The 26,928-nt window shown below is 35.9% G+C and overlaps 2 protein-coding genes across 10 annotated transcripts in view; one reads left to right on the forward strand and one right to left on the reverse strand.

Moving 5' to 3' along the window:
* TRAPPC13 (trafficking protein particle complex subunit 13) overlaps positions 1-20,016 on the forward strand; it is a 30,127-nt gene extending 10,111 nt beyond the window's left edge. The window contains exons 5-14 of one of the 8 annotated variants that reach the window (XM_070412062.1): positions 1,369-1,453; positions 5,130-5,257; positions 6,764-6,836; positions 7,990-8,034; positions 10,879-10,896; positions 12,893-13,026; positions 14,534-14,732; positions 15,902-16,002; positions 19,452-19,602; positions 19,727-20,015. In XM_070412062.1, coding sequence (XP_070268163.1) covers positions 1,369-1,453; positions 5,130-5,257; positions 6,764-6,836; positions 7,990-8,034; positions 10,879-10,896; positions 12,893-13,026; positions 14,534-14,732; positions 15,902-16,002; positions 19,452-19,602; positions 19,727-19,834 — 1,042 coding nt within the window. In that variant the 3' untranslated portion in view covers positions 19,835-20,015. Of the gene's footprint in view, positions 1-1,368; positions 1,454-5,129; positions 5,258-6,763; positions 6,837-7,989; positions 8,035-10,878; positions 10,897-12,892; positions 13,027-14,533; positions 14,733-15,901; positions 16,003-19,451; positions 19,603-19,726 lie in introns of all 8 variants that reach the window. The other 7 variants (XM_070412063.1, XM_070412066.1, XM_070412067.1 and 4 more) reach the window with 7 other exon arrangements.
* Positions 20,017-21,402: 1,386 nt separating this feature from the next.
* The window catches only part of SGTB (small glutamine rich tetratricopeptide repeat co-chaperone beta), a 30,344-nt gene continuing 24,818 nt past the window's right edge, over positions 21,403-26,928 (reverse strand). For both annotated transcript variants that reach the window (XM_070412071.1, XM_070412072.1), the window contains 3 exons: positions 26,824-26,861; positions 26,313-26,396; positions 21,403-24,966 (listed from right to left, as the gene is read on the reverse strand). In XM_070412071.1, coding sequence (XP_070268172.1) covers positions 24,855-24,966; positions 26,313-26,396; positions 26,824-26,861 — 234 coding nt within the window. In that variant the 3' untranslated portion in view covers positions 21,403-24,854. The remainder of the gene's footprint in view (positions 24,967-26,312; positions 26,397-26,823; positions 26,862-26,928) is intronic.

A 26,928-nucleotide genomic window follows, 5' to 3' on the forward strand; every position in this document is an offset into this window, starting at 1 on the left:
TCTTAGCTTATTCTAGATTATTATTGGGGTGGATGCCCCTGATTCCATTCCTTTTGCAATGGAGAGAATTTGACACTAAAAGGTATTTTTTAAGTTTTTATGAAAGGTTTACAGAATGTGGCCATTGACTAGTGTCTTCAAAACGTAGAAATATATTCATGTAAAAATATATTGTATAAATATATATTTTAAAATATTTTACATAGTATATACTTACAAATGTACATTTTTATAAAATATATTTTATAAAATTCTTACAGTAAAGCCACTAGTTATTATTTTTATTAGACTAACCTCGAAAAATCAAATATATCAGTAAAAAAGACTCTGAGACCAATTACTTGGGTCTCTTCTAGATTCAGGTCATAAGTTAGTTAACAAAAATTGCCTTTTTCTATCTTCTTCAGTAACAAATCTTAAGACTATTAACATAGACCTGATTTCAATGACTTATTCCTAAAGAGACTGGCAGTTGGTGCCGTAGTTGAGGGCCATGATTTATAGCATGCTTTATAGATTAAACTGGAGGACCGGTGCATGAAATTCGTGCATGAATAGGGTCCCTAGGCCTGGCCAGTGATCAGGGCCGATCTGCGGGGCGATTGGGGGAGCCCCCAGCTGGCACTGCCTTGGCCAGCATGGCGCCGCCCACTTGCCAGCTCTGCTACCGCCGCCCGTCGCCTCCCTCTGTAGGGCGATCGGCAGGATGATTGGGGGGCCCCCGCTGGCACCCACCTTGGCTGGCCTGGGGCCTGCGGGCTGGGGGCAGCTCCTGCATTCACTGTCTGCCCCCTGATGGCCACTGCGCGTTATAGCAGCCGGTCGTTCCGCTGTTTGGTCATTTGCATATTAGGCTTTTATTATATAGGATAAGTACTTTGAATTACATCCTATATAATAAAAGGCTAATATGCAAATCTAACGGCAGAACAACTGGTCGCTGTGACATGCACTGACCACCAGGGGGCAGACACTCAACGCAGGAGCTTCCCCCTGGCAGTCAGTGCACTTCCACACGGGGAGCGCTGCTCAGCCAGAAGCTGGGCTCACAGCTGGCAAGTGCAGCAGAAGTGGCAGGAGCCTCTGCTAAGGATGTCTGACTGGGGAGTGGGCCCAAGCCGTCAGTCAGACATCCCCCAAGTGCTGAGGGCTCCCCACCCACCCAGTGCAAGACTTTTGTGCACCAGGCCTCTACTTTAGTAATAAAAGAGCAGCCTAGTGTAAACAAGGAATGTTGAAGCAGTATTTTACCTGATCTCTATCCTTTAATAAATTTTTCTACATTTCAAGTTCCCAGTGGTGTTCAAATAGAATATTTATGATAAATCTTGAATGGATTTCTATGTAAAAATTTATTTTATTTCACAGGAACATATTTTTGGGAGAGACCTTTTCCAGTTATATCAGCGTTCATAATGATAGCAATCAAGTTGTAAAAGATATATTGGTAAAAGTAAGTGGCATTCTTGTTTGTGATATATTTTTTAAAACGACTTTTCTATTATGTTTTTTAAACTTAATTAAAATGTTTGATACAGAAATTTTTGTCATCAACAACAAGCAATAATTAAATACCTAATAGTATAGTAAGCTAAGCACAGAATCATTTTCATTATCCTCTAAGTTTGTGATAGGTTGGGTAAGAAAATGTACCAAAGGTAAATAGCAGAATGTTTTTGTTAACAATTTCTAATTAACATAATAAAATTTGAAAGAGGAGGAAAGATTACAGGGGGGAATATTGCCTAAATCAGGAAAGCTTATTAGAAGAAAAGGAACACAAGGTCTTAAAAGAATGGTAGGCTTTAGAGAAAAAGACAAGAGGAATTAGGTCATCGGAAGCAGAGACATAGGAATACATATTGTGTTCTTGTAGCACTGAACAGAATTCACTTGATAAGAGTAAGAAAGATTATGGAGATGTGCACACTGTGGAGTATCTTGCAAGCTAGGCTAAGGCTAAGGTTTTTGCCTTTTTTTTTGTTTTTTGAGACAATGGGCAGACAGAGGAGATTTAAAATATATGTATTTTTTGTTGGTTTCAGAGAAGAAGGGATAGGGAGGGAGAGATAGAAACATCAATGATGAGAGAGAATCATTGATTGGCTGCCTCCTACATACTCCCGAATGGGGATTGAGCTTTTAACCCGGGCCTGTGCCCTGTCAGGGAATGAACACATAGGTCGATGCTCAACCACTGAGCCAAACTGGCCAGGCTGTCAGTGGAAATTTTTGAGCAGAAGTATTCACACTATTTTGGAAGACTGATGAAAACATTGTATGGGATGGTTTGTAGGAAATAGACCAGTTAGAAGATTTTTGCAGTCATTTAGAAATTAAGAGATAGAATATGCCAACTCAATTAAACAACCTGAAATCTGTTTACATAGAGAAAGGGCATAAAGAAAGTAAAAACTCACTGTACGTGAGGGAGAAGTTTTGTAAAAGCTGTCCCAAGTGATGCATTAGATCATTTGAGCATTACCAGAATGGAAGTCCAATTAGGATGAGTTTGAAAATGATCAATTATTAGAATTGAAAAGGACCTCAGAGAGTAAATATTCCAAATTTCCTATATGACCCAATTTCCAGAAATTGGATGCAAATTTTTGCATACGTGTGCATATGTTTGTTATACTATTGATGGGATTTCTGCCTTTCGTTAGATCAGGGGTTGGCAAACTATAATCAGTAGGCCAAATTTGGTCCATTGCCTGTTTTTATGACTTTTGAACAAAGAATGGTTTTTACATTTTCAAATGATTGGAAAGAAACATAGTTTATTTTGTGATGTGAAATTAAAATTTCAGTGTCCATAAAGTTTTATTGACACACAGCCACACTCATTTATTTCTGTATTATCTATAGCAGATTTCAAGCTACAATGGCTGAGTTGTAGTTCCAACAGTTTGTATGACCTGCAAAGTCTAAATTATTTGCTTCCTGGTCTTTTAAAGTTTGCCAATCTCTGCATTCGATTATGAAAAGGTCTGACTTTCAGAACTTTGAGAATGTATCCTTTTTTCCTAGCATTCAGTAAATGTTCTATTTATTTTTATAAGATGAATAAATTAACCAAGGTATGTAATTTAAGATAAATAAGTATTAAAAAGAGCAAATAATATAATAGCATACTTATATAAGTATTTTATGTAAGTATTTTGGCTTTATTTAATTTTAATTTTTATAAAGGCAGTGGTGTTTGAAATAACAACAGTAGCAAATGTTTATTGAACAGTGCTATGCCCATCAAGAATCCTCTTTTTTTAAAAAATTTATTTTATTGTTGAGAGTATTACAGATGTCCCCAATTTTACCTTCTTTGCCTCACTCCACTCAGCTCCCACCCCACCCCAGTCCTTCCCTTGTCTATTGTCTGTGTCCATGGAAAGAATCTTCTTCATCTTAAAAAGATATTTAGATTTATTATGTACACATAAGCCATTTTTTTATATCAGACTCACGATGACATAGATAGCATAACATGATATTGGCCTGTATTTTTCTTTTTCATGTTTTCTTTTATCAAATTTTAGGTATCAATATTATGGTTGCTAAAGGACTTGTATGCATGCATATTAACATAACCAATGGACATGGACACTGAGGTGGTGGGGACTTGTCCTAGGGGGAAGGAATGGCGGGGATCAATCGGGGAAAAAGGAGACATATATAATACTTTAAACAATAAAAAATAATATTATGGTTGCTAAATAAAAGATTTAGGGAAATTCCCTTTTATTTTCAATGCTTCGGAGCAATACATGGAGCATTTAGAGTATCTGATTTTTTTTTTTTTTTAGAAGAAAAAGATAATTTATTTGTAATAATATTGGTGGAGAAACCAAGATTCTGTGGGTTGAAGTGAAAATTCTTTAAGGTTATGCTCACATGGCTACAATTCTCTTCCTGCTGCCTACACCACATCCAGGCCTTTGTGCAGCTTGCCCTGTGCTGCGTGTCCCCCTCCTCAGAAATCCTCCTCCCCTCTTAGACTATCTGATCTTTAAAGGGTTTGTAGAATTCTGTGAAATAATATAGGCTGGTGCTCTTTTGGGGGGAAGTTACTTGATAGCATTTTCACTTTCATCCTATGGAGATTAGTATGTATAAGCTTTCTATCTCTAATGGTGTAAATTTTGCAAAACTGTTTTATTCCAGGAAATGATTCATTTTATGTAGATTTTTCAAATTTATTTGTATATAGGTCTTCATGGTAGTCTCTGAAAATTTCTTCTGTTTCAGTGCTATTTTTCCCTGGTCATTTTTTATTTTGCATATTTTTGCTTTCTTTTTCTCTTGATTTAGTTTAGCTATCTCTTGGTTTACATATTATGTTTTTTATTTATTACTTTATATATAATGCTTTTCTATTCTCTACCTCATTAATGTTTGCTTTTAACTAGCTCTTTCTTTGTGGTTCTGATTATTTACTTTGTCCCTTTTCTACCTTTTTAGCTGGGGATTTAATTTGTTTATTTTTATTTTATTTTTTTTATAAAAGTCAATTTTCTTCTGATTCACTGGTTTAGGTGTATCCTACAGATTCTTATATGTAGCTTTTTAAAGAATTTTATAATTTCCTTTGTATTTCCCATTCTACCCCAGTTGTTTAATAGGTTTTTCAGATAGAAAGGCCATTTTGTCTTATTAATAATTTGTAATTATATTGTGTCATAATCAGACAGTATTGTTCTTGTAATTTTTCTGGTTTTCACACTTGATTTGGGGTAGCATTTTTTATCAGTGACTTGTTTAAATTCTCATTATCTGTTTTCTTTTTTAGTGTTTTTGTATAGATGAACACTATTGATGGCTTTGCATTCTGTGCAGTTTGAAGATTTTTTTAAATACCTAAGTCAAGAATGCCCTTTATAGCAGTGTGAGCCTTTCGTATTTAATTTTGAATTCCCATACTACCTGGCTGATTTTATTTTATTTTTTTATGTGCATGTGTGTGTGAACCATTGCCATGGTTCTAAGTGTCAGAGCTATACAGAAAGACTTAGGCAGAGAAGTCTTGCTCCTCCTTCATCCTACTTCTGTGTTCCTATTCTTTGCACCCATACCAATCCTCGCCATGTAAGTAACCAGTCTCATTTGACTATTTCTGACCACTTTCTTTCAAGGCTGATCTTCAGACAAGCTCTCAGCGTTTAAATCTTTCTGCCTCCAATGCTGCAGTGGCTGAACTGAAACCTGATTGTTGTATTGATGATGTCATACACCATGAAGTAAAGGAAATTGGAACACACATGTAAGGATTATTTTTACTAGTTTTAGAAGGCTTTGCTTTATGTATGCCTTTATTTGAAACTTTTGCTTTATTTCCAGTTATCATTAAACCTAATGCCTACTTCAGAAGGAATTTTATGTTTCATGTTTACATTTTATCAGAACCAACTTTGTATGTATTTGAATGTTAAAGCTGTATTTTTCTTTCAATCTGAGAAGCAAATATGAACATTTCAGCCATCTAAAGTAATTTTATATTTCTCCACTGTCTTACCACTTAATTAATTCACAAATTCTGTTAGTTCTTATACTCATCTTTCATTACCATCTCTTCTTCATCTCCACTTACATCACCATTTTTGCCTCTCCTCTTTTTTAAAAAATATTTTTATTGATTTCAGAGAGGAGGGCGGGAGAGAGAGACATCACCATTTTTGCCTCTCCTCTTTTTTAAAAAATATTTTTATTGATTTCAAAAAGGAAGGGAGAGGGAGAGAGACATCACCATTTTTGCCTCTCCTCTTTTTTTTTTTTTTAATATTGATTTCAGAGAGGAAGGGAGAGGGAGAGAGAGATAGAAACATCAATGATGAGAGAGAAACAATGATCGGCTGCCTCCTGCACTCGTTCCTACAGTGAGCACTTTGAGAGAAGTTACTGTGGTGTTTTGTTTCTTTTGTGTGTTAATCCTCACCCGAGGATATTTTTTCCATTGATTTTTAGAGAGTAGAAGCGAGGGGGAAAAGAGAGAGAAACATCCATGTGTCTCACATTAATTGGTTGCCTCCCACACGTGCCGGGCCAGGGATGGAATCTGTAACCCAGGTATGTGCCCTTGACCAGGAATTGAACCTGCTACCCTTCATTGCGTGGGCCAATAGTCTAACCACTGAGCCATGCTGGTCAGGGCCAAGTACTGTGTTTTGATCAATACTATATCCCTAGGACCTGGCTTAGTACTAGGCATAAGTATAAAGGAGAAATTAAATTAGCTATAATGTCATCACCTAGTATAACCAGTCTTAAAATATTGCTGTATTTTTCATTCTTTTTTATGTGCATATAGGTAGCAGATGTGTATAAATAATTTATGTAATATTTTACAAATTTTACAAATGTCATATTACCCATGGTTTTGTCTTCTTCAATTCACTGTAAATATTTTCCCTCTTGAGTCAGTAATCTTCGAAAACACTTTTTTTTTAAGGATAGTTTATTGACTTTTAGACAGAGAGGAAGGGAGAGGGAGAGAGAGAAACATCTGCTATAAGAACATAACATTGGTTGGGCATCGTCCTGTGAACTGAAAGGTTCCTGGTTGGATTTCCCGATCAGGGCACGTGCCTTGGTTGCCAGCTCAATCCCTAGGGGTACGTGCAGGAGGCAGCCATGATGTTCCTCTCTCATCAATGTTTCTGTCTCTCCCTCTCCCTTCCTCTCTCTCTAAAAATCAATGAAAGCATATTTTTTTAAAAAAGGAACACAACTGAAAATGATTCAGAATGATTAAGGCATCTTTCTATTTCAGCTTGGTGTGTGCAGTGAGTTATACAACTCAGGGCGGAGAAAAAATGTACTTTAGAAAATTCTTCAAATTTCAGGTATAGAATATGACAGTGGTAAATGTTTTTATTTGTGTGTGTGTGTGTGTGTATGTGTGTGTGTGTGTTTTAAGTGTAGTTATTTCTATTTATCTACAGTGAAAACAGGCTCCAAATAAAGCAAATAATATTTTTGGACTTGTTATATTGCTAGCAATCTAAAGTTAGATGTAATTAAGTTAATTAAAAGCAGAGAAATTGTCATTACCAATCTATAATAATAAAAACATAACATGCTAATTAGACCGGATATTTTCCGGGCGACATTCCAGATGAATCCAGGGCTGCAAGGGCTGAGCCCTTGCACCAATTTCGTGCATCAGGCCTCTAGTGTACCAATATGATGTTCTTGTAATGAAACTTGAAGATTTTTACCCCCAACATTTTTTATTGTTTTTATAACTTCACAAAGCACACATGAAGAGGGGGGAAAATGATTGACAAGTCCTGATAAAATAAGTGTAATAAATTTTATCAAATTTATATGGAAATATTTAAATGAGAAATTATTGCCTTGGGCTGAGTACACCAAGCTTCATCATGGACTCCAGGAGAATTTTGTATTTACACACAATTTTCAAAGCCAGTAATCAAAAATAATTTAAAAACCACTGTTTAACATACGTATGTGTGTGAACTGGAGACAAGACTATCACGTATGTCTATATATAGATCTAGCTATGATGCTATATATATCTTTTTATTCCTCTAAGTGAAAGAAAAAGTATTGTCAATAGGAAACATATTTTGCTATTGCTTTGCTACATTGCCCATTTGTTTAAGATTTCACATGCCTTTTGAAAAAATAAAAGGAGTTTCAGTTGCTTAATTTCATAAACATTTTTTGGTAAAATAAACATATAGAAAAATACCGAAATAATGTGTTCAGTTTAGTCAAATGTAATGAAGTAAAACCCAAGTATCTATCACCTAGTCAAGAAATGTTGGTTGCCTTTTTAAAGATGTATTTAGGATTATTTTAGGGTTTTTTGTTTTTGTAAGAGTATTGCATACGTATTAGAAAAGTCTTTTAGACAAATAAATTGGAAAATGGCTTTGACACATTTAAGCCCTGCTATTTAAAACAAGCAAACAAAAATAACAACTGGTCAAATGATAAGAATCTCCTGCTTGATATGCTTTATTCAACTAGGTTCTCAAACCACTGGATGTGAAAACCAAATTTTACAACGCAGAGGTAAGTGTTGGGCACGTAATATTTTGGATAAAACATTAAGATCTTTTTTGACTAAAATTATGTATTACGTGTCTTTTCATATTGAAATCAGTTGCTGGTAGTACTGCAAATTGTGAAAAATGAGCATAAAGTTCAATCAAAAGTGAATAATTTCATTGTAGATCACTTTAATCTGCTGTTTTCAACTTACATGGAATCAGTATGATTTTATTTTCATTGTTAATTTTGTGAAGCTTTCACCCCTTTCATTAAATGATTGCCCTATGATTCCAATTAATGGTTCTTATTACTGTTTAAAAACATCAGCAATCTGCTGAATATTTACAATGTGATTCCGATATTTCAAAAACTGAAGTGGTAGCTCTAACCCTGCAAAAAAGATTTAATATTTACATGGAAAATATTGATAAGTAGAGCTCAGCAGTATAAAGTTTGTTCTGCAACTGGGCATACCAAAATGTCTAAGATAAGGAACTTGACCTACAGTAAAGACCTATGAGGAGGAAAAAAACAACAACATAAAATAACAAAACTAGCTACTGTAGTATAAAGTGAGCCTAAGAGAATGATATTAAAAAATGTGCTACAGGACCCCTAGGGAGGAGATTTTGAAGTAGTCTGAAGAAGCGTCATGGAAGAGGAGGGGAACTGAGCAGAGTCTGGAAGAAGGAATGTTGGGGAGCCCAAGTGTCAGAGCAGTGAAGGCATTCCAAGCAGCGTTGCCCACGCACATGGAACCTGTAGTGAAAAGAGTACATATTTGATGGGAGGGTAGAATCACAAGGAGATTCCTAGATGTTTTGGGGTGTTTTTTTTTTACATATATTTTTATTGATTTCAGAAAGGATGGGAGAGGGAGAGAGAGATAGAAACATCAATGATGAGAGAGAATCATTGATAGGCTGCTTCCTGCACACCCTGCACTGGGGATTGAGCCCACAACCTGGGCATGTGCCCTGACTGGGAATTGAACCACAACCTCCTGGTTCATAGGTCGACGCTCAACCACTGAGCCACGCTGGCTGGGCTACTAGATGTTTAAAGAGTTGACATTTCTTTTTGGGGCTAGGGGAGTTGGAATACTACATAAGTACTCCACCTTTTTTGTTATTTAATACGTAATTTTGATTAATTGCAATATTAGCTATTTGGCTTGGTGAATTTTAAATACTAATTTATTGCTTTGATAGGAAAGATTTCATTCCTAGTAGGAGGGGAGATTGGTAACTATTCTGTTAGACTAGATATGTTAGGGAAAAATAAATAGGGCTGTAGGTGGGTCTTTTTTTCTATAAGTGGCTCATAGGAAAGTACATATTGAGATATTTTGGGTTTTCTTTGTTGAAAATATGTTGCTATATTCAGATACTTGACAAGTAGTTTTATAATACTTGTCACTTATTCAGTGATTTGTGAATAGTTTTATGAATTGCTAGTTACTCCATGAAAAATATAAAAGTGACTTACTCCCCTAAAAGAAAAAAAACCCACAATTTCACCACACCAAAAAGTAACTGATTTTTCATTAATCCATATTCTCTTTCAGTCTTTACTCATTTATACATAATATTCTGTTTTTATAATCATAGTAACATTTTATTTACTGCCTTTTTCAGCTAACATTATATGTAAATAAACATAAACTTTAAACTTTTGCCAACAAACTTCAGAACAAAAGTTTTAGTAAAATTCTGAACTTTTGAAAATAGACATCTCTTTAAAAACCAGGAGTATCCAAATAGGATGAGTTCTATTGACCCCCAACTAGTAAATTCAAGGAAATGATAGGAGTTAGTAAATCACCCTAGACAATAGGTGATACTTTTTATACTCTGTGCCATAGTCCTTACACAATAACTAAAATTACTCCAACATTTGTCGCAGACATCTGTATGCTGTTTCTAAGAATTCTAATAATATATGAGTCACCTAAAGAAAAACAAGTTTTTATGAAAATTTTGTCATAGTCTTCTAAAATAGAAAAGCCTCACAAGAAGTGACATTAGATGCTGGGATTCAAACATTTGGTCACCTGCTGGGTATAGAGCTCCATGCCAGGTGATGAAGAGAAATAAACTGAACATCTTCGAAATCCTCAAGGAACTTTGGTCTTATGGAGGGGAGTGGCCTGACATAGCTACAGTATAGTATAAGCACCCTCCCCCCTAGATCATGAAGTTTACTAATACTCTGGGAACATAGAGAAGTGAAATAAGATTTCCAGCTATGTATTTGACCAAAAAAAAGGGACATTTGAGATGACCCTTGATAATGGGTAACTTTAGAAATATATTAAAAAGAAAGACTCACTGAAATCTATTAACAATAGAATAAATTCTCAATTGTCTGTGGTCTAGCCCAACGTTCTCTGAAGTGTGATCCATAGAACCCTAATCACAAAGATGCTCCTTGAAAAAAGGATTCCATTATTAGATAAATTTAGGAGAAGCTCTTCATTATAAATATTCTGAATGTGGAGGACAGTGTATGTCCATTTTAAGTAATCTTTGAAGAATTACAATGTAGTAAAGAATTTATAGAACTAGAAAGGCATAGAATATACTTTTCTCCCCCAAGATGTGCCCTTGAATATTTGCTTCTATTAAGTACTCACCTATCATGTTCATCTCTATTCATTTAACCTTAGTAGTTTCACCTGTTTAGAAAAATGATTTGTCATATTCCTTTATGTAGCTTTCTGTTTACTTTCTTGTTTTACTAATGCTGTCTTGTATAGTAAATTAAAAAAAATGCAGAGATGCATTTTATTTTAAAGTTAGTTATTCTTTTTCTTTAACATTTAATTCTGATTTTTCTAATTTTTCTTTTTTATTTTTCCATTAGAGTGACCTCAGTTCTGTGGTAATTTGATTTTTTATTATAAATTTATATGCTTCTCTTACTCACCACTTTTTTACTCTGTCTAATTAATCTCTCTTTACAAACATAGTGGGAAAATAAAGTTAGTATGAATACCAGCTATTTGACTTCAAAAAGATGTATATAATTTTTGTACTTTTTAACTTTACATTAATTGTCTTATTCTGTGAGAAAAAATAGGTCAGAGATTAAATTATCATATTGAAACAATTATATTCTCATTTTTAGTGCTTTTCCCTTAAGTGTTTTTTAAAAGAGACATGTTAACCTTGTTTAAAATAGCCTTGGGATTTTCAACATCTTACTATGAAATATCCTACTAGTACTTCAACTCTTTGAATAAACTATCTAGTTTAAATTTATCTTCAAAGGCACAGTGGTTTTAGTTTTAAGTCTGGGTCAGGTAAAGTGGCCCTTTGATAACAGTAAACAGAAGAAAATCAAATTTTCCCAAGTTGGCTAAAATCATATTTTCAAATTTCTATTTACTATAAGCATTATTTGCTTATGCAGTGTTACATTATATACATAATAACAATATCAACTGCCATAGCACTGAATTCTTAATTTTTCAAATGTCAAATAATTTTATACTAACTATTCAAACTAACTTAATTTTCCATTATGCTGCTTGTTTTTCTTTCATTTTATCTAAAACTCTTCCTAATTTATGCAGAAAATTGCACTTTTAAAATTGAAATGTGGATCTATGGTTATTTTTAAAGCAATGGATTGATGGGATATATTTAGGATTCTTTTGAGAAAAAGTAGCAGAATAATGCCTTTAAATTAAGGTATATTCTTTTAAGCTGCTACATCATTATATTTCTGTTTTCATTTGAGCACATGTGCCAAGAACTAAATAATTTGTTTTATTTTAGATAATAATACATTAGAATATAACCTCATTATATTTGCAGATGATTTTCATTTTCTGGACTTAGTGTTTAAAGGCTTCTAAGTGCCAAGATATTTTGGTCATAGTCTGTGTGTGTGTGTGTGTGTGTGTGTATACTAGTTTATGTACATATACACACACACATATATACACACACACACATATATAGATCATATACATATGTAACTACAAAATTTTGAACAAATTAATTCTTGAATATCTTTATTATTTCTTATATAGGTTAGTTTATAAAATAAACCAAATTATCTGTTATCCTTCAATTACATGCACAGAAAATAATAACCAAATAGCATAAAAAGAATGTTTAACATAAATAATCAGAGAATAAATTTTTTTTTTATAAAAGTATTTATTTAAATTACCCATTGATTAAAATACTGCTGAATAGCATCACTTTTCAAATCATCACTAAGTTCAAAATACCTTTTGTTTTGTTTAAAAGTTCTAAAATTGTCAGGTGTAATTCACATATTTTTTACCTTAAATTTATATTTTAAATGAACCAAGAAATTACTAATGGCCACTAACAAATTGCTTTAAAGTTAAATTCTATAAGATTATATAAAATACATTATTCACTGTACTAGTGGTCTCTATACTATCTAAATTGAAGCAGTATGACAATTAAAGTTATATTATGCTCAAATGTTATAAAGACCAAATTATCTTAATGTATCACTATGAAATGATAGGTACGCAGGTATGCTAATCATACTAAATTTCATTTTAACGTATTAATAACTTATACTAGAAGATTTAGGATATTTGTGAATGAAATTCCAGTTAAATAAATATTTTTTAATCTTAATACAAAAATATCATAGTTATCCCCCATCCATTGTTTGACAAGTTATCAATTGACTAACACTTGACTTTGCCCCTGTTAATTATGTTAGGATAAAGATTTCTTTTCTTGCATTAATTTTGATAACTTTGACTTTCAGGCATGAACTAATCACATTTGTGGTTAATATTTTTTCTTCATATAGATCAGATATTTTGTTGAGGTTAATGTTTTAAATAGCATACACTTTGGTGGATATTTTTTCATATTCTCAGACCGATGAAGTATTTCTCGAAGCCCAGATTCAGAATATTACGACCTCACCCATGTTTATGGAGAAAGTTTCATTGGAGCCATCTATAATGTACAATGTAGCAGAATTAAATTCAGTCAACCAAGCTGGAGAATGGTAAGTATGAATTATGAAGTGTTTATTATTTTGAAAGGTATGAACTCTTCTGATATCTGTTACTCTTGGATGGTTTTTAATTTTTTTAAGTTATTAGACTTTATTTTTTTATTTTCATAGGAAAATTTTATCCAAAAGCAATTTCCCACTCAGAGCATCCTAGTATTTACATGTTGTTTTAATGTGGCACATTTGTTATAATTGATGAACCAATATTGATACTTATAATTAACCAAAATCCATAGTTTACATTAGGGCTCAATTTTTTGTGTTGTACATTCTATGGGTTTTGAGAAGTGTAATGACAAGTATCCACCATTATATTATTCAAAGTAGTTTCACTGCCCTAAAGATGCCCTGTGCTTTACCTGTTAATAAAAATAAAGATCCTAGTTATTTGCATTTTATGTCTTACTATTTGAAGCACTTGTTCTTTTAATTTTTATAATAATTCAGTGAGTTAAATGTGAAACCCTCATCTTATCCTGCAAATGATAAAACTGAGGCATGGGAAGGAATGATGGAGAGATTAGAAATGGTGAGTTTTAAGAAGAAATATTCAGTCATCATCAAAAGGAGAGGGCATAGAAATAGATGATTGAATTTTTTGTGAAAACAAAAACATATATCTTTCTATAGGTAATTTAGAGAAATAAATAAATGTAGGTTTGACATTAATATGGATAGGAAGGTAATAGTTGGAGAAAGTGCCTGACTTTCTTAAACAAGAATGAAAGTTTACTGTTACCTTATTATGTTGGTTAGATACAGAGGAGTTCTTAATCTCCCATTCTCCCACTGGGGAAAACAATTTTCCATTCTCTTCCTATTATTTTAGTTCATTTTGGAAATAATTAGTTAGTTTATAATATTATGTTTCTTCTTTTTTTTTGTCTTAAGTTTTACATATGTTTCCTTTTTCCCCAGTTGGCCCCCTTCTTCTTATTCTTAACTATTTTTTATCATTATAGAGAAGAGAAAAGGGATATTTAAAGTTTTGATCTTTATTGCATTTTTTTTCAGTTAATTGATACATATCCAATATTTTAGGTAATGTATTGCATTCTATTATAAAGAACCTCAAGATTTTCCATATCAACAAAAATTAAACAAAAATAAATCCTCTCAGTATAAGTTCTGTTGAAACAACTCACCTGTTCTGTTTTAGATCTTTGGAGGGTAAATCATTCAGTTCCTTTCAAAAGGAACAATCACATGATTTTTCTTTTAAAAGATGCAAGAGCAGCGGTTCTCAACCTTTGGTTCGCGACCCCTTTGGGGGTCGAACGACCCTTTCACAGGGGTCACCTAAGACCACCGGAAAACACATACATAATTACATATTGTTTTTGTGATTAATCACTATGCTTTAATTATGTTCAATTTGTAACAATGAAATTGGGGGTCACCACAACATGAGGAACTGTATTAAAGGGTCGTGGCATTAGGAAGGTTGAGAACTACTGTGCTAGAGAAATCTCTCCATCTCTATCTCCACCCCTCTCAGTGTAACTACGTTTGGGTCAAGAACCTATTTGCAGCCAATGGATACACGCCAGTACTTGTATTGCCTAAAGCCCAAGAAGGAGTTTGCAGAAAAAGCAGGCATCATTAAGGGGGTAACAGTAATCGGGAAATTGGATATAGTATGGAAAACAAATCTAGGTGAAAGGGGAAGATTACAAACCAGCCAACTTCAAAGAATGGTGAGTCTGGGGAAAACTTCGGGTTTTGGTGTGTGGGGAGGGGCAGGTAGGTAGGTTGGACAACTTAAATTTTCCTAGGGCTACACACTAAAAACCAGAGCACTATAAAAGGCATTAATATTACTAGAGTATAAGAGATAAAAGACTAATAATTTTACTGACCTCTAGGAAAAAAATTGGTATTGAGATAAATGGAAAATCTTCAACTGTTAATTTATCATTTATCCTTCATATGTGGTTTTTTTCTTTACCAAACAGAAATTAAAATAACTGCTTATCAGTTGTTCCCTCCTAAGGTGATTCATACTCTCTGTTCACCTGACTTCCACTATATTAAAATTTTCCTTTTTGCAGTGTCCTGAAACTCTTAACTACAGTCACCTACTCAGTTTATACCATTTTTAAGATGTTTAAAATCTGAGTCATCAGCAACCAGGGTGTGAGTCCCACTAAAGTGACCTTGTAAGCATTGGTTGGATACCTCATTTCTGCTCTGAGAATAGGGATAGCTACCAGTCTTCCTTTCTTGTGTCAGTTAGAATATACTACAGAATCCACCCTTAGTGCTGAATATTACCTGTTTTGATATATTCTAAAATTAACTGTTCTTTCACTGTTTGAGGTAATAATTTGAAAAAGATTGTTACTGGCCTATTTTTAATGTAACAGTTAGCTATCATCCTGCCATGGCATGTTCCCAGCTTTAATGTTTCTGTGGCCTATCCCTGCCCATGTGTCTTGTGAAAAGACATGATTTTCTTCTGGGATCATTTCAGAGTGATCATCCTCTTTCTGTTTAGGCAGTAATCTTCCCTATTTAGAGCTATGTGTATATGAGCCACAGTATCTTTGGAAAGCATCCCTTTAAGATCAGACCTCCTGAAATGTCTGTACTATTTACCTATGAGATTTATAGACCTCGAGATTCATTATAACACTACTTAACATGGAGTAATTATAGCAAAAACAGGCAGGGTCTGTAGTGGTGTTCTGCAGGTGGTAGCGGCAAAAGAAGTTAGAATGAAGAATAGAATAACTGAAAAATATTTTCTCAGAACATCATCTTGGAGACCCAACAACTGTTGAGTGAGTGTCCTGCTGCGGTACCTGCATAACAATGGAAAGGTTTTATAATACATGTATGTTAACCGTGTTGCTTTTTCTTTTAGGCTCCAGGTTATGGAGATGTTAGGTTGTCTTTGGAGGCAATCCCAGATACCGTAATCCTAGAAGAACCTTTTCATATTACCTGTAAAATAACAAACTGCAGGTAATGCCAATGTTTGTGGATAGATGTCGTTTCCTCCTCACCCACCTAAAAGATAATTTTCATTCCCTTTTTTTCTAAGTTATATTTTATTTTTTAATCACAGTTTGCTTTTAATATTATTTTGTATTGGTTTCAGGTATACAGTATAGTGGTTGGACAATCATATACTTTAAAAAGTGTTCCCCTGATATTCCTGGTACCCACCTGGCACCATACATAGTTTATTACACTATTATTGACTATATTCCCTATGCTGTACTTTACATCCCTGTGACTTTTATAACTACCACTTTGAACTTCTTAATCCAAAAAGAGAATTTTTAAGTCTTTTAAATATGTTGTCACCTTTTAAGTTTCCTGTTGACATGTAGCCTTTTCTAACGTTAATTTTGAATACTGTAGTTGTTCATGTGGTACCTGTACATTACATATTTTTGAGGTTGTGCTGCATTAGGCAATTGATGTATTTGATTACATTCATGCATTATACCCTATGAGGTAGGTATTTATTATTCAGTCTATGCAAGAGAAAACCAACTCAGAGTTTAAGTGACTATTTAAGCTCAGAGAGCTAGAAAAGATGGGGTCAGAATTTGAAACTGGGTGTATTTGACTTCAAAGTCCATATTCTTTTCATTGTTTACACTTCCCTCACACTTCACATCACTAAAGCATGAGATAGTAGGTTCTTATGGAATAATCTATCCTATCTAATAATAGACAAACTTGGTAATTAACCGTACCTCTGACACGCTTCCCATTGGCTAATCAGGGCGATACGCAAATTAACTGCCAACCAAGATGGCGGCCGGCAGCCAGGCAGCTGAAGCGAACAGGAGGCTTGCTTGCTCCAGTGATGGAGGAAGCCAAGGTTCCCCGCCTGCTGCCGCCCAGCTCTGAGCTGCACTCTAAGAAACAATGTTGCAATTATAGAAGCTAAACAAAACCCAGAAACCTGCTTTCAGCCGTCAGAGCTGGAGCGAGCAGGACTGAAACGATGTTGCAATTATAAACCCCAAACAAACCCTAGAGCTAAAGCCAGCTCTCAGCTCCAGTGACGGCCATAGAAGGTAAATAAATCCCAGAATAAAAGAGAAAAAGGAGAGGTTGGGAGCTTCAGTCCCCCGCCAGCCTGAAAACGGCTCTCAGCCCCTCACCCAGACTGGCCAGGCACCCCAGTGGGGACCCCCACCCTGAAGGGGGTGTGACCAGCTGCAATCAGCCATCAGCCCCTCATCCAGGCTGGCCAGGCACCCCAGTGGGGACCCCCACCCTGAAGGGGGTATGACCAGCTGCAAACAGCCATCAGCCCCTCATCCAGGCTGGCCAGGCACCCCAGTGGGGACCCCTACTCTGAATGGGGTGCGACCAGCTGCAAAGAGCCATCAATCCCTCACCGAGGCTGGCCAGGCACCCAAGTGGGACCCCCACCCTGATCCGGGACACCCTTCAGGGCAAACCAGCCGGCCCCCACCTGTGCACCAGGCCTCTATCCTATATAGTAAAAGGGTAATATGCAAACTGACCCTAACAGCAGAAAGACTGGGAATGACTGGTCACTATGACACACACTGACCACCAGGGGGCAGACACTCAATGCAGGAGCTGCCCCCTGGTGGTCAGTGCGCTCCCACAGCCAACCTCCCGCGGTCCCTACCCCCCAGCCTGCCAGCCCCAGTCAGCTCCAATCAGCGTGGCCGGCCAACCTCCCGCAGTCCCTACCCCTGGCCGACCAACCTCCCGTTGCCCTTCCCCCTGAACTGGGCAAGATGACCCCAATCGCTCCAATGGCCGGCCAGGCCAAGAGACGCTACCTGTGCACTAATTCGTGCACTGGGCCTCTAGTATATTATAGATTTAATGTAACAAGGCGGATTTTTCTGAGCTATACTTACACTGGAGCTATGTCTTTAGTATCAAGAAAGTAAAAATAGGTTATGAATTTAATATAAGGGATAACCATAGATTGGAAAACAGGACTTTGATAATAAAAGGAAAGTATAATCTAGTTATTAGAAAGCAGAGCCCAGAGCTTTGAAGCCAGAAAAACCTAGGATTAAATCCCAGTCCTGTCACTTTTGGTACTCCATCTATTACTACTTGGTATTATTATTTGGGGCATTTTAAGAATATTTCAGTGATGAGTCCCAGCCCTCACTGTGTGAATATGTAATCCTTTCTAATCCATTTTCATTTCCACCTTATGATATTTGAGGGAGATAGGAAATAGACATCCTTTAAAACTTAAAAAAATACCTACTTCCCCTATGAAGCCACCTAGACCCTCCCATGCACAGTTAATATCCTTTTCTCTCTTACAGCAAGGTTTAATACAGTTTTTTAGTGACACTCATATATTGCTACAATTACTAGTCTTTTCCTCACTAGATTGTGAATTATTCAAGGGAAGGGCCCATGTCTTACCCAGTATTGCCGGCCACATTGGAGGAGCTCAGCAAACAACACACACAAGGCAAAGACTCTGCGCATTTACAGTGGGGTTTTGGATTTTTTGTTTCTTTGTTTTTCTTTCTTTCTTTCGAGGTGTTTGAGGTATAGCAAATCCATTATTGGCCAAATGACAAAGTGCTATCAACATAGTTTCTGGGTTTTTGTGAAACTTAATGCAAAAATTTATGTAGTGCATCTAACCTGGTCTGTGGCACAGTAGACATTTCAAATGTTTATTTAGGAGACAGAGGCCTATAAAAGCTAAGTACCATTAAATTGTTATATCTAAAAATCAATAAATTAATTTTTAAATAAATATTTTAAAATATGGAGCCAACTATGAGGAAAAAAAAGAGTTGAAGGTAGTCATGAATGGTGGTAGAGTGTTTTTCATTATGAGCCTTTGGTTTGTGTGTTTTTTTAAACAACATGCATACTTTCATTAAAAGTTGTTTTAACATATTTAAGCTAAACTGATTATATCAATTGTAAGCAGAAGCAGGCTTTTTATGTTAACAGTGAACAAACCTGAATAGTTTTTACTTCTTATAAATCATGTCAGTCATTTTCTGTGTTACCTCCATGTTAAAGAAACATAAATAGGAAAAGCACTGGACCAATCTCCGTTTGTTATTCTATTTCCTGCGGATTACCTAACAGAAATAGGAAGGATGCATAGCACCAAGATTAGACACAGATGTCTGGAAGTCTCCCAGAGAAGTGGCAGAGCAGGGAGCCAGGTGTCTAGTAATAGAACCAGAAGGCCAACAACCAGAGAGGCGAATTAGTCTCAGTGACACTTTAAACCCTAGAAGATGCTATCTTCTTTCATTTTCCTGACTCTATCATAAGTGAAATAAAAATGATATATTTTAATTTGTTTCTGGCTTTTAATTCTCCTGGACACCTAAAAACAAATTCACTGGCAGTAATGCAAGAATGTCCCATCCTTCTTGTGAAAGGAACAAGATTTATTCCTATTTTTCTGATTCCCCCAGCAGTGAAAGGACTATGGACCTAGTTTTGGAAATGTGCAATACCAATTCTATCCACTGGTGTGGCATTTCAGGAAGACAGCTTGGAAAGCTGCATCCAAGTTCCTCACTCTGCCTTGCCCTTACTCTACTGTCTTCAGTACAGGGACTGCAAGTATGTTATCTTTTCAATCATTTCAGTATTTGGGAGCTATTAACCCATCGCATGTACTGTATCCATACTTCCTCTAGTAGTTACCATTGAATGAAAACTTAGGCCTATATTTTTCTCTCAATAGAGCGTCTCCGGCTTAAGACTAACAGACACGTTTTTAAAGAGAACATATGAATATGATGACATCGCACAAGTCTGTGTGGTATCTTCGGCCACTAAAGTGGAAAGCTGAAGAAAATTTCCAATGTTATGCTTTTCATTGAGTTTCACAGAACTTTCTGTATTTTTTGTCACCTTTGTAAAATGATCAAGTCAACAGTAAAAAGTATGTTATTTAAATTTCTTTCCTGTAAAAGTTAAAATATTAAATATTTGTTTTGAAAAAACCATCTACTGATTGTATTTTGAGTTATATTTTAAAGAAACATTTGTACATTTTCTACACATATCCTATTTGTTTCATTTGGACTTCGTTCTTTAAAAGCTCTATATTTGAGGCCATTTGTCCCTAGCAAGTATCTAGACCAGGCATCAGCAAAATTTTTATGTAAAGGGCCAGATATTAAATATTTTAAGCTTTGCAGGCCATGTGATTTCTATTGAAGATACTCCACTCTTCTGTTGTGGTGCGAGAGCAGCCAGTTGGCCAAAAGAGCACACTGGGTTTTACAAATCAGGCAGCCAGCCTGCAGGCCATAGTTTACTGACCTTGACCTAGGTACAACTGTTTCTTAAAACTTAAGAATTTTTATATGTTATTTAGTAATATTTCAGTTAAGTCCAGATTTTTCCTAGCTCCTCAGTTAACAGAAAAGTTGTTTAAAACAACTGAGATGGTCCTCGAATAACCTTGTATTTACTAACAGAGTATGAATTCTAGTTGTTTTCAAAATTAGTGTATTGGTGAGTATCTGTGTTAGTGTATACATATAAACCTGCATATGTCTAAGTTTCAGTTACCAACAGCAGATCAGAATTGGTTTTAATTCTTAGATTATTGTTTACTCTCTTAACTTTTAACTAAGAAGCTTGACTCTTTTCTAAGTCCCAAAATCCTGGTTTTTTTCCCCATAAAAAAAAAGCCACTTATTTTCATAGGCATATTTAAAGAATTTCCAGCTTCTGATATTTGACTTTGGATTCTAAATCATGTATTAATATTATAAAACTTTCTACCTCTGCATATAATCACACTAATTTTACTAATTTTACTTATACCTTGAATAAAATAGTGAAAAAGATTGAAAACAACTTTGCAACATGAGTATGTTTTCAATATTTTGTCAGGAAAATAAAAGGTTATGCAGTTAAATAAACACTTATTTTGGTAAGTGGAAATGTAAAGATGTCCTATATAATAAAAGCCTAATATGCTAAGTGTCCAGTTGTCTGTTCAACCAACCAAAGCTAATGCTAATGATCTGCTAAGGCCGCTCAACCACTATCACGTGTACTGACCACCAGGGGGCAGACACTCTGACTGGTAGGTTAGCTTGCTGCTGGGGTCTGGCCGATCAGGACTGAGTGAGATGGGCTGGACACACCCCAGCGCCCTCCCGAGCTGGCCAACCTCCCGCCTCCCTCCCCGGCCCTGATCATGCACCGGTGGGGTCCCTTGGCCTGGCCTGCACCCTCTCACAATCCGGGATCCCTCTGGGATGTCAGAGAGCCGGTTTTGGCCCAATCCCACAGGCTAGGCGAGGGACCCCACTGGTGCACAAATTCGTGCACTGGGCCTCTAGTGTATGTGTATATATATAATTGCTTAAATGTAAGAGTACATTAAGTCAAATACAATAATTGTTTTTTCTTAAATGCATAATTATTTATTGCCATGACAAATTGGTCCAAAATGAAGGCTATATTTGAAGTGAGATTTGCCCCTTAAATTGGAGTAGTAAGTGAAATGTGTGTGCAAGATAAAGTGTAAACAGTGTAAAATATCTCTCTCTTCCAAATGAATAAGATTGATTAAATGATAAATAAGACTTTATAGCCACTGCACTGGGTACGTCCATGGTTTTTCAAGCATCTTCTCATGATCAAACCTTCAGTTTCACTCTGTTTCAAATTTAAAAAGTAGCATATAATGGGTCACTTGGAATCTGCTATATAATTTGATTTGATTACAAAGTCTCTTTTTACAAACAATAACCTAGACACATGTTGTTCATTCTTTAAATAAAAGATAATCTTATTTTAGAAAGGATCTGTTTAAACCACATTATAAAAATTAGATAAACAATTTGTTACATTAAATGAAAGTGTCATTTGCATAAAAAAGATACTTTACGTTTTACAAGCAGCATAGCTACAGCTACTACAATGAAATGTGGTTAATGTAAGCAGTTATTCCTAAGTAGATTGTATATAAATATTTACCTTAATGCCCTGTTTCAGATAAGCAAGAATAAAATATTTGGGGCATTTCTTAGAATCTTATGAGTAGCTAGCACAATCCAACTACACAAAACTTTCTTGAAATGCAGTGATTCCAAAATGAGGAAGATACTTGAGCAAAAATGTCTTGAATCAGATGGAAATCCAGGTGAGGGAACTGCTATCATTTAGACTGAATTTGGTATGGGTAGTATATTAGCAACGAAACAATCTAGGAGGTAAAAAGGAATAAATACACCAATTCCTATTAATTATTGTAAATAAGTAATCTTCACAGCAGATATTAGCAAATCAAGACATTGATGTAAAGGGTTCTGCTTATAATATGTCTAATATTGGTATCAGATTAATAGGTATGTAAAATGAGTTGTGAGGTACTTTCTCCTTTTCTATTTTCTAGAAGATTGTGTAGCTTGATATTATTTCTCCCTTAACTTTTTGATAGAATTCCCCATTGAAATAAATTGTTTGGGACTGGAGCTTTCTTTTCTGGAAAATACCTGTTTCTTCAGTGAGCTTTAGCTATCTTACAAAAAAAAATTTTTTAAGTTAATATTGTTGAATATATAGACCTAAAGTTGGTTGTAGTATTTTCTAATGATCCTGTGGTATTTTCTAATGTCTGCATTGATATCCCCTCCTTCACCTCTGACATTATTGATTTGTATGTTCTCTATTTCCCTAGTCAGTGAGCTAGAGGCTTACTAGTTTATCAATCTGAAAGCATTTTTTTAATCCTCACCCAAGGAGTGAGGATATTTTTCCATTGATTTTTTTTTAGCGAGAGTGGAAGGAGAAGAGAGAGAAACATCGATGTGAGAGAGACACATCAATTGGTTGCCTGCCACTTGCTTCCTGACGGGGGTTGAGGGGGATCGAACCCAGGTACGTGCCCTTTACCAGGAATCAAACCCCAGGACCCTCTGGTGCAGCGGTCGTCAACCGGTGGTCCGCGGACCACTGGTGGTCCGTGAGGTCCGAAAGGTTGGCAACTGCTGCTCTGGTACACAGGCTGGCACTCTAACCACTGAACGCACCAGCCAGGGCTGAAAGCATTTTTAATGCACTCAAGATAGCTATGCTAGAAACTTTTTCTTACTCAACACTGGATAACTGACTGATTTTTAATTAAGGATCAGCTTTGCTTTCTTTTCATCAATGTCATCATATTCATATAATTAGTCCTTCATTCTGTATAATCCTTGGACACTAGGAGCTGAATTTATGAAAAATTATATTGGTTTAGATGGAATAGAGGAGATTTAATTCAGAGGGCCTAAGACTTAAGTCCTTCTCTTCTCTGGACAGAACTGTAGGTTCATTTAAGTCTTCATTGTGGCCTAAGCCCAGAGTGGGGTTTAGGTATTTGCTGGTCAAATTGAGGAGAAATCTCTAACCTCGTACTGTTTAAAATAGTGCTTCCTGGGCCTTTTTACAGGACCTATTAAATAAAAATTGAAAGTGTGGTCCTGAATCTGCATTTTCAGCAAATAAACCAGGTGACTCTTACAGTGAAACTATAGAACCACTAGTCTAATCTCACAAAGGGAAAGAGAGAAAAAGGTTTTTAAACTTTATTCTCTTTTGAGGAGAATAGTTCTAATAATGCCCTGACTATTATCAGTATTACTAATTTAATATTACATTCTTTTACAGTTTTTTCTCACAACACTTGCAACATCATGTGTCTGCCCAACTTAACCTATTTCATAATTAACAAACAAAAGAAATTCCAGTTAGAACAGCCTCCTCCATCACTATAGTTAGAGCCGTGCCATTAATACCGAACAGTGCCACTTCTCTCCACTAATATGTATTCTAATTTAAATGTAATATTTTAAATCCCCTATTATGTTTAAGTTGCATCAAATTAAGTTAAGCATAAAAGCAACATGCCAAACCAAATCATAGCAGAGGATTACACGAACAAGCACTGTTAATGACAGATGCTTTCTGTATTCTATCAAATAATTATTGAGGTGTTTTTTTTAAAAAAAAAATCAGTGTTTATGGGCACATAATTAAATGCCACTTAGAAAATCCTTAACTTAAGAGCCAAGCCATTGGCTTATTTTAATGTAGGTATATTTGAGAGTTTTCATGGTAAGGTCACCACTGGGGAAGTTGTGCTAGTTAAACTGAATAGTTATACAACTGGCCTAACCAGTACCATTAAGGATTTCTAAATGTATTTTATTATGTACATAGTATAATTAGCCATGCTAATGTTATAAATACCAAACTACAGGCAAGAGTAATTAAAAACTAGGCAAAAACCTGAGCATCCTACCTACCTTCACTTTCTATACATTCACAGCATCTATTCTTTCTTTCCAAACAACCCTTCCACCTAATTCTGCTTTCTACCAGCTCTGATGCCTCCCTGACACCCATTAAAATGGGCAGCATTAAAGACAGTGCTGGCTCCTGTGATATATATTCATCACTGATGGCATTCTCAAGACTAAACCTAGATATCAAAGTTCTCTCCAGACATGCTGTTCATTGGCAAGCACGTTGCTCTTAACCCAGCATGTGAAACCTTTCCTCTTGGTCATCTTCCCTCTCAGAAAGTTTGCTGAAGGGAATTGGGAGCCAGAGCGCTCACCAATAAACAGCCTTACTGCTATTAAGTCTAGCATACAGATATGATGATGAAGATGTGAAAATGAAACCCTGGTGAGTGACCATTCATTTACAAAGGGGTCATATTACGGTGAAGTCTGTTTGTGATAAACCTATTGTCTACACAGATATATTCTGTAGGTTTTTTGTTTTTGTTTTTTGGCCACTATCTACAGCAAACACTTCAGAGCAGTAACCGTTTCCAGTCTAGAATCCCTGATCTAGAGTCAGGAGTGGTCTTCCGTGCTGCTGCTGAATGACCTGCTCCGGATGTGATTTCTCAGTTGCTCTATGAGTTCAGGATTCTGTTGCTGTATCTGCTGCGCAAACTGCTGTCCCCTGGAAGTGAAAGGGCAAAGTGGCATGAATTAGGGAATTCCCAGTCACACAATACCCATAAAAATGGACTGCAAAGGATGTGGGTGCTACTCAAAGGGAAGTTCTAGAAAGACAAGCTTTAGAATCACAACTGCAGTATCTGCAAGTTTACCATTGCCTCCATATAGCATTATTAAAAGGCATTGTTCTTTATAAGAAGCAAAACACCCAAGCCAAAAAGGTCCTAGATTGGGGGAATACACCCTCCTCTAGTGCCTAACCACGAATAAACAAAGGGTCCAAAAGTATGTGCTCTTATTGTGTGTGCTTAAACATATTACAAGGTATTTGCTCTTATAGTCAAGTTTTAATAGTCTTCCGTATGACAGGGTGGTACACCCATGTGGGGATGTGTATAGACGTCACTGAATAGAACTAATTTTTAAAAAGTTAGAGAAATTTAATACGATTCCTGATGTGTGACCCGCAATTGGGAGCGTTGGACATTGCTATAATCATGCCACTTAAAGATCATTCTGAAAATGCAATGTTGCAAATGGGGTCACATGGCCATGACTACAAACAGTAATTGATACTTGTGGCTTCGGGTAAAATCTGCAGTGACAGCATCACACAGATTCAAGGAGCAGACTATTTTAAGCACTTGGTGGAAGTGAAGAAATGAGGTGATGCAAGAAGTTCCTCTAGTGATGACATGCACTGAAGAGTTTGGATAAAATTCTGTCCTAGATTGTCTGAACATTGGTATATATGTAAAATTTGATTTTTAAATATATATGTTTACCTAAGTCAATGCAGATTTTGAGTAGCTACTTGACTTCAATCTCCATCCTTGAGTAGCTATTCAAATCTGCTGAAAAACGTTTTCTTGAGTGGATTCCTGCCCTTCAGTCTGAAAATCCCAACTTATGAACTACTTTTAAATTTAATCTAGTGAGGCCACTGATACTAAGAGTAAATGATAAAAATCCAAAAGGAAAGCCTCTGCCTCCACCAGCTTCTCAGTGGTTAAAGCATCAGCCCAAGGACCAAAGGGTTGTGGGTTTGATCCCCAGTCGAGGACACATAAGTCTGTGACAGGCTTGATTCCCAGCCCCCGGTCAGGCTGCACGCGGAAGGCATCTAGTCAACATTGGTGCTTCTCTCTCCCTCCCTCCGTTCCTTCCACTCTCTCTAAAAATCAGTGGAAAATGTCTTAGGGAGAGGATTGGGAAAATAAGTCCTGATCCCCTCACTTTAGAGACAAACTATAAAACATAAAGTACTTTTAAAAACTTTCTATTTTAACTACAGAAAAACTGTAAGACAAACACTTTTTTACTATTTCTATTTCAAGTAACACTTACGCTTGGATGAGGCTAGACAGGTCAGTTAGGCCCCCAACTCCAGCAGCAGGTCCCCCAATGGCATTTGTCATCATTCCTGACATTCTAGAGTAGGCAAGAGGTAAATCACTGGATTGGCATATAGTCTTAACAAGGAGGATACTGGCCAAGGAAAAGAATTAAATATACCCACCAAACTTTTTAAACAGGGGCTAGTTCACTGTCCCTCCGACTGTTGGAGGACCGGACTATAGTTTAAAAAAAAAACTATAAACAAATTCCTATGCACACTGCACATATCTTATTTTGAAGTAAAAAAACAAAACGGGAACAAATACAATATTTGTATTTGCATGTGGCCCACAGGCCATAGTTTGAGACCCCTGACGTAGAGCATTAGGCTAAATGTGTGTGACTTTAAGTGCCAATTACTGGCAGTCTCGGTAGTTTTTTCATTTGGGAGCTGATGTGTTCAAATTAGGAGCTTGCAAGTATAAGGGGGAAATGTAGTATGCTCATTCTATATACTTACAGCTGTTGAACTTGAGGATTCTGCATTAAACTTGCTGCCTGGAATTCAAAAATGGCATCTCCCATTAAAGGTAGTTAATATTTAGGGATCTTTAACAAATATTTC

This window comes from Myotis yumanensis, unplaced genomic scaffold, assembly GCF_028538775.1.
Source record: "Myotis yumanensis isolate MYYU_CA2020_CCGP unplaced genomic scaffold, mMyoYum1.0.hap1 SCAF_4, whole genome shotgun sequence".
Taxonomy (NCBI): domain Eukaryota; kingdom Metazoa; phylum Chordata; class Mammalia; order Chiroptera; family Vespertilionidae; genus Myotis; species Myotis yumanensis.